The sequence below is a fragment of the Pteropus alecto genome, unplaced genomic scaffold, assembly GCF_000325575.1.
Source record: "Pteropus alecto unplaced genomic scaffold, ASM32557v1 scaffold137, whole genome shotgun sequence".
Lineage (NCBI taxonomy): Eukaryota > Metazoa > Chordata > Mammalia > Chiroptera > Pteropodidae > Pteropus > Pteropus alecto.
The window spans coordinates 4,152,077-4,159,273 of record NW_006440135.1 but is presented as its reverse complement, the minus strand read 5'-3'; the positions used below and the strand labels follow the sequence as shown (position 1 = coordinate 4,159,273).

General features: G+C 63.2%; 1 protein-coding gene across 1 annotated transcript in view; it reads right to left on the bottom strand.

Annotated features, from left to right (window-relative positions):
* The window catches only part of SLC6A3 (solute carrier family 6 member 3), a 33,016-nt gene extending 25,836 nt beyond the window's left edge, over positions 1-7,180 (bottom strand). The window contains exons 1-2 of the mRNA XM_006917164.1: positions 6,841-7,180; positions 5,593-5,724 (exon numbers count right to left, since the gene is read on the bottom strand). Of these exons, the coding sequence (XP_006917226.1) occupies positions 5,593-5,724; positions 6,841-7,180 (472 nt within the window). The remainder of the gene's footprint in view (positions 1-5,592; positions 5,725-6,840) is intronic.
* Positions 7,181-7,197: the final 17 nt, after the last annotated feature.

Here is a 7,197-nt window from a genome sequence, read left to right as displayed (position 1 = left end):
CTGGGCAGTTGGCGGTGTTGTGCCGGACCGCCTGGTGGGTGCAGGCGTCTGGCGGTTGTCCCCTGGGCGGGGAAGGGCCACCGCCCTCGGAGTGGGACGAGCACCGCCACGTTCCTGCCACATGGTTCACGTCGCTAAGCTCCACGCTGTTCGCATTTTGACCGTCCTTCTCAGCTTTGCCGACTGGACTAGCTTGGGCTGTGACCTTAACTTCCTTTATTAGAAGCCTGCGAGGCGCCATGCCGTCCTGCCCGCGTGGCTGAGGAGGAGCCGGCCTCCAAGGCGACTTCCGCAGGGAGCGGCTTGCTTTGTTTTTTACGGGCATAAACCTTAGGAGAAGCCATTTTCGTGTTCAGGCCACTTCGCTGAAGTGCTCTTCTACCTTAAAAGCAAAACTGGAGGCACCAAAATTTATCTGTGCAGGTGCATCAGACAGAGCCAGCATCGGGCGGCACGCCAGGCCCCGGTAGGAGCCCCGCGGGAGAACGGCCTCAGAGGCGGTGACGACTGAACCAAGCCGCTTCCGGTGGGACGTCTTCTCCAGGGTGAAACTGGTCGACCGTAAGCGACCCCCACATTGCGCTTCCGCTGGGTTCCTTTGAGGGAGAGGCTGGGTGGTGATTTACGGTGAGCCTGCTGAGGCAGCCACGCGGCCGCGATGGCGTGCGGTCGGCCAGCCATGTTGTCACGAGGACACGCTCGTGGGAAGCCACCACGGACGGTTCCCCTGGCGGTGGGCCGACTTTACGTGCTCGGCCTGGAATCGTTTGAGACTCTGCGTCCCAAACCCTCAGCGTGGAACTTTGGGAACTCGGGGAGCCTTTGGTCAAACCCGAGTGCAGATCCAAATCCAGCGTCTGAAGGAAGAGCCGACGTTGCCTCTGGTCCTCCTGGAACCCTGGCTGTGCGCTCAGCCCTCCATCTGGGCCGGTCAGATTTCTCGACCTTCACAACGGAGTGACGAGGTCACCGCGGGTGACGCAGCTCCTGGAGCGCATGGCTCCCCATCAGCAGCCAGCACACCAGCCCTGGAGCGCCCCCCGCTGCTGTCTGGCGGCCGCCATCGCTGAGTGAAGGAAAAGATTCTCTGGAGTTCGTTTGGTCACTCTAAGAGCCGCCCTTCAGGACTGCAGAGTCTTAGAGGCCACGGGCCTGGGCCACCGCCAAGCACCTCCTTGCCGTCACTTAGGACCCGGCCAACTGACACCCACTTTCTCTTGCTATGAGAATGCCTGATGATCGCTGTCCACTACCTCGCCATGGACGCTAACTAAAGCCGCCCGGTGCGTGTCCTTCACCACTTCCTGCCACACGGAGCCCTCTGCCAAGGAGACGGCAGGCTCGGGCCCCTCTGGCTCCTTCAGCCAGAATGTGTTCCTCTATGTCTGGAAGCTCAGGGCTAACGGAATTTCACACAGCTCTTAATGTCGATTTTCTTAAATTTTGATTTTTCTTAATATGTTTATATAACCTTGTGTGTTATACAAAAATATAAATTTAAAGAATTTTAAATTCTTTTTAGAAAGAGGGAAGATTGCCTAAATAAATCACACTAAAACACTGCTGACCACAAAGTACCATAAAATTACGTTCCAGTCCACGATCTGGAGTGCGGCGCCTCCGTGGGGTACAGAATTACTCGGGCTGCCGTGAAACAGGCATCCTCAGGCCTTGAGGGAGCCTTCGCCACCCCCAGAGCCAGCTCACTCCGGGGCGTTCACGAGGGCTGGCGCCCCAGGAACGCCGGCGGAAGGAAAGCGTTTCTGGGGGAGCCCCCAGGTCCGCGAGGGTCGGCCGCGTCCGCGGTCGCCGTGGTTGTCTCTAGTGTTTGGCCGCTGCGTGTGCGCGCGCGCGCGCGCTCAGACCGGAGAGGGGCGGGGCAAGAGGGTCATCCCCGAGACGCCTCCCCCAGCCTCTGTGATTCCGCGTTTGGAGCTGGGGCCACCCGCAGCGTCTCCTGCCGCGGCCGCGCGGAGGGCCCGAGGCCAGCCGTCCGGGGAACCGAGGCCGAGGCGCAGCCGGATGCTTGACCCCGCCACCGGGGGCCCACTGTCTGGCTTTCTCGGGAGCTCAGTGCCGGTCAGGCGCAGTGAGCAGCTCCTGGTCCATGGGGGGCCGGGGCGGGGGTGACGCAGGCTGTCCGGAGGGCTCGCTCCAAACGCAGGGCCACCTCTGCAGTGGCCTGGATGCGCTGGGCCCTCTCCGAGGGGCAGGATGGGCTTTTAGCTCCATAGGGATTATTGGGGGCTTTTTAACGGATGCCCCCATTTATCCTGTGTTCCCCATATTTCATGACATGTGAAATACAGAGGCCACTCATTAATGTTTTTACAAACAGGAGAAGAGCGAAGGCGTGTGTGTCGGGACCCAGAAAGGCATGGTTTGCCTCCCTTAATCCAAAGAGCGATGACGTCTCCCAGGACACGGGCATCCCGCGGACGAAACGGAGCTGGAGCGGAGGCGGCTGGGCCGGCGTTAACCCGCGGGCGTGTCTTGCTCAGACCTGGAAGTTTGGCGCCGGCGCCCGCGCCCTGCTCGCGGATCCTGGACGCGCGCGGCCCCTGCTGAGGCCCGGACAGTGGCTCCAGAGCGGACTTTCAGTGGTTCGTGACGAGATGGGTGACCAGGCTCCGGCCGAGACTCCGCCCACAGGGGCCACCTGGCGCCTCTTCGTGGCCTCCTCACTGGGCTCGGAGGAGCTTCCGGAGCTGGACGCACGCGGCGTGGGGTGCGGCGCGAGGCCGCCACCCAGCCCGAGGCCGACTTCCCCCGCAGGCTCCGCTCTGGCTGGGGGGAGGCGGCGCCCCGCGTGCGGCTGCTGCCAGTCAGATTTCCTGCACGGCCCCGGGTCCTGGGGGTTGAGTAGCGACCTGAAACCTCGAAAAGCCTTTGCGAGGGGACAGTCACCGTGGAGCTCTGCGGGAGGAACCCGGCGGGTCCCCAGCCCCTGCGGCCGTGGCCTTCTCTCCGCGGCCCCTCGCCTGCGGCGGGCACTCAGGAAGGACGCGGGTCCACGCTGATTCAGCGTTCGGCTCCCTGGTGGGCGGTGGGGACACGGGGTCCTGTCACGTGAGAAACTTACCGCGGACATTCTCCGGACGGGCAGACCGTGCTGCTCGGAAACGCAGGGTCGCGAGCGGAAAGCGCCGCAGCCTGCGTCCTGGCGGGAGGCCCCCTTCAGTGCCTGCCCAGGCGGCTGCCCCATAAACACTGACGTGGCGGCTCGGTGCAGACGCGGGACCTGTCACACTGTGTGCAGAGCCTAGTGATCGCGGCCACTCACTGGTGTCTCGAACTGGGAGCGTGGGTCCACTGCCCTCGGTGGCAGCACGAAGACGCCGTGACATCTCAGGTGACACCTGCGTCATGGCTGAGGAGGCCCGGTGCCCTCAGAGCCTGCCCAGTCCTCCACTGGGAGTTACCGGTGGCACCGGTGGTGGGAGGAGGGGGGGAGGTCCAGGCAACTTGTCTGCGCCTCCATGTGTGAGTGCAAATCACACCAGGGGACCCTCGGCTCAGGACGCCAGAGCCCAGAGGTACCCAGACCTCGCTCTGGGACCCCGCTCAGGGCGGCCCGGTGTCATTCGGCCTCGGAAAACATTGCTAACGCCGCCAGAGTCAGCAAGCTGGCCATTAGCACGCAGCGGCCGGAGGAGCCTCACGCCTGGCCGGTCTCGCCGTTTCCGTTGCTGTGAGGGTGATTTTCTCCCCATGGAGACGATCTCAGCAGCTGCACGATGGCCTCACCCCCAAGGCCGGGTCGGCGGCTGTCTGAGCACGCAGCCACCCAGCCAGCCGCATGGCTCACGTGACACCCACTGGGGCTTCTGCCCTCCTGAAATCATCACCTTCCGAGCGCCTCTGAGAAAACCCTAAGCCGGGTGCGTGACAGCCACGTTCTTAGTGAAAGCAGCTGTCGGCACCGGGCCGACACTTCCCTGGTCGAGCACCCCCCACCCCAACACTCCCTGGACCGTCAGCGACCGGGAAGCCGTGTTGGCCCCAGTGAGGCGGATGGGTCTGGGACAGAATCTGCCGTGATGCGGTGACAGCGGTGAACTGCCCAAGGACCCCGCTCTGGTGCCTGCATCTCCAGCGTGGAGACAACACGCTACGTGCCTGCCTCTGCCGGGTCTTGGGGTGCAGGGTGGGGACCCCAGGGAGGCCAGCCACTGGAACTCCTCCTGAGCTGTGAGTTGCATCACAGTGGCAGTGAGTAACTAGACAGATGACAGATGAATGATAGATGATAGATAGACAGACATGATAGATAGCTGACAGGTCGGTCGATCGATGATAGGTAAATAATAGATAATGCATGGATGACAGATGATAGATCCATAGAAAAATGACAGACAGTAGATAGATGGATAGGGAGATGACAGACAGATGGACAGGTAGAGAGACTACGGAGGGTAAGGACGGGGGGGAGAAGCAGCCGGGGTGGCTGTGGCCGAGCCGCTGAGGCGGGGGAGGGGCTGCTCTCGCTTAACCTGCCGACTGCACGTCTGAGCTCTCCGCGCCGATGCCCAGATGCACGTCCAACCCCTGGACGGCCTCGACCCCTGCTGCAGGGCAGGGAAGGGCTGTTCATGCACGCGGGCCGCCGGGCGCCATGTCCAGGCCGCCAGCCGTGCACAGACGACCCTCCCGGCCCTGTCCGGACGTGGACGGCGGGACCGACGCCTCGAGAGCGAGCTTTTCACCCAAGACTCCTCGCTTCTCTCTTCTTTGGGACACTGGGCACTGCGTGGGGTGCCCACTTTGTGAACCCCGAGACCTTGACCAAACCTTTATCATTTACTTCTAGCCAAGGCCTCCTGAGCTCATTTACGTTTGCTCAGCGTTTCATAGTGATAGATCTGATATACAGATGACAAATGGTAGATAGGTAGGTGGATCGCAGGTGCCTGATAGATGACAGGTGGGTGACAGGTGGATGAAATGCAGACAGGTGAACGATGACGGACAGCGAGCTGAGCTGTGTCCACCCTGGCATCTCGGGACTTGGAGGCAGGTCCTCACAGAGGAAGTCAAGTTGCGGTGAGGCCGTGGGGGGGGCGCCCTAGGCAAGGAGGGTGAGACCCTATGAAAGGGAGGTTTGGGTCCTGAGACACAGGGGTGGGGAGGGTGCCGTGAAGACACAGGGAGACCTTCATCTGCCAGCCCAGGACGGGGGCCCGGGAGCCTCTCAGACGCCCGCACGAGTGTCGACCACCAAAGCCTTCAGTTTGGGTTTCCAGCCTCCGAGACTGTGAGGTGATGACGTCTGTGTAAGCCACTCCGTTCGTGGCACCTTGTAAGGCAGCCCCAGCCAACAAGTGCAGACAGGCAGGGCAGGTGACCGGTGACAGTGGGCGATGGGTGGGGGTTCGCGCTTATCTACCATCTTGATACTCTGACAAAACCATGCTGCCGACGGGGTGCGGGCGGCCGCGCCTGGGGCAAGGGACTGGACTCCGAGGTCCCTGTTATTACGGGTCTTCCTGGCAGGACCCGATTTCTCATGCTGCGGCCACCCGTGCGGCCGCGTGCTGGCACTCCCGCAGAGCAGGACCGGATGTGCCCCGCTCCACGCCCTATGGACGTTACCTTTGAGGACCGGGCAGATCTTCCAGACGCCGGCAGCGCCCTCCCTGTTGAACTGCCCGAGGGCCAGCTCCATGTAGAAGAGCGGCATGCCTGCGATGACCATGAAGAACAGGTAGGGGACCAGGAAAGCGCCTGCGGGACGTGACAGCACGGTCACGGGGGCTCCAGGACTCAGCTGTCCCCACCGACCATGCGACCCCGGGCCCCTCCCTGCTTCCCCTGAAGCTCCTGGCCGGCCTGCCCTCTCAAAGGAGGCCACGGGCTTGGGTGGTCGGCCTCCCCAACACACCCAGCCCTGCTGTCCTCGGCGCCCTGACACATCCCTGTGGGACCTCGTGTGCCCCCAGCCCCGGCCACAGAGCTACCCGCAGAGCACAGCACGAGGCCCGGCCCGCCGCACTTGGTCCCTTGCCCATCTGGGGAATGTCCGCCCCTCTTGAGTTGTGACTCCCTGGGACCTCTGGACCGCCTCTGATCCACGTGGTCCCATCACCCATCCCCGCTCCAGAATTCAGAGCCTGCCTCCCTGGGGCTGCGGCTGACAGGGGTACCTGCCCAGCACAGAGCCCAGACCCGCTCTGCCTCCCGGAGTGCAGCTTCAAAGCCCGCGATCTGCCTGGGCTCTGTCCTGGGATGGCAGGGAGGCAGGGAGACCTCACAGCTCAGCCTGTCCCTAGGCCACCCCCTGCACCTGCTGAGGCCTTGGTCCCCTCCCCTCAGCTGGCGGAGACTGCCAGTCCACTCCTGGCATGCTGGGGGGCCCTCCTCAGACTGTCTTCCAAAGCCCTGGCTCGGGGCGGTGGGGACGTAACCAGCGAACTAAGGATGCTGGTGGGGGTGGGGGCCGGGGCGTGAGCACCAGCTTACCCGGCTTCTTAGCCTGGGTTTTTGGGGGGGGCCTTGCCCTGTACCTGAGTTTTCTGCCCCGAGTGCTGGGAGAGGTCGAGTTCAAGGCGCAGTGGGAGCAGGGGTGGGGGATGGGCATATCTCCCCGGCAAGGTCTGCTAATCCCAGCTCACAGGCTCCGCCCGCTTTGTGAACACTGTTGAGAGCCAGCCAGAGATGCCCTGCTGTGGGCCTCTGGGGGCTTTCTCCCCAAAGTGAAAGTCACTTTTGGAAAGGAGGTGAGCCGTCTGGGGCATCCGTGCCCGCTAGCGCTGTTAGAAACCCGGCCGCCTTGCCGGAGCGCGCATGTGTCTCGACCGTCCGGGACGCGAGCCCAGCGGGGCGCAGGGGGCGGGGACTCACCCCCGCCGTTTTTGTAGCACAGGTAAGGAAAGCGCCAGACGTTGGCCAGGTCCACCGCGAAGCCGATCACCGACAGGAGGAAGTCGACCTTCTTGCCCCACGTCTCCCGCTCCTGGGTCTCCACGGGGGGCTGCGGGGGGCTGACGAGGGTGGAGTTCGTGAGCTGCACCCCATTCTGCTCCTTGACCAGGACGAGTTCCACCGCCTTCGGGCACATGGCGTTGGAATCCTTGGTTGAGGCCACCACGGAAGACATCGGTCCCACGGGGCGTTCGCTCGTCCTCACGGGCACCCTGGAGCCCAGGGCTCTGTGCTTCCTCCCTCGGTCTTCAGCCAGCATGAAAGACGAACACACAC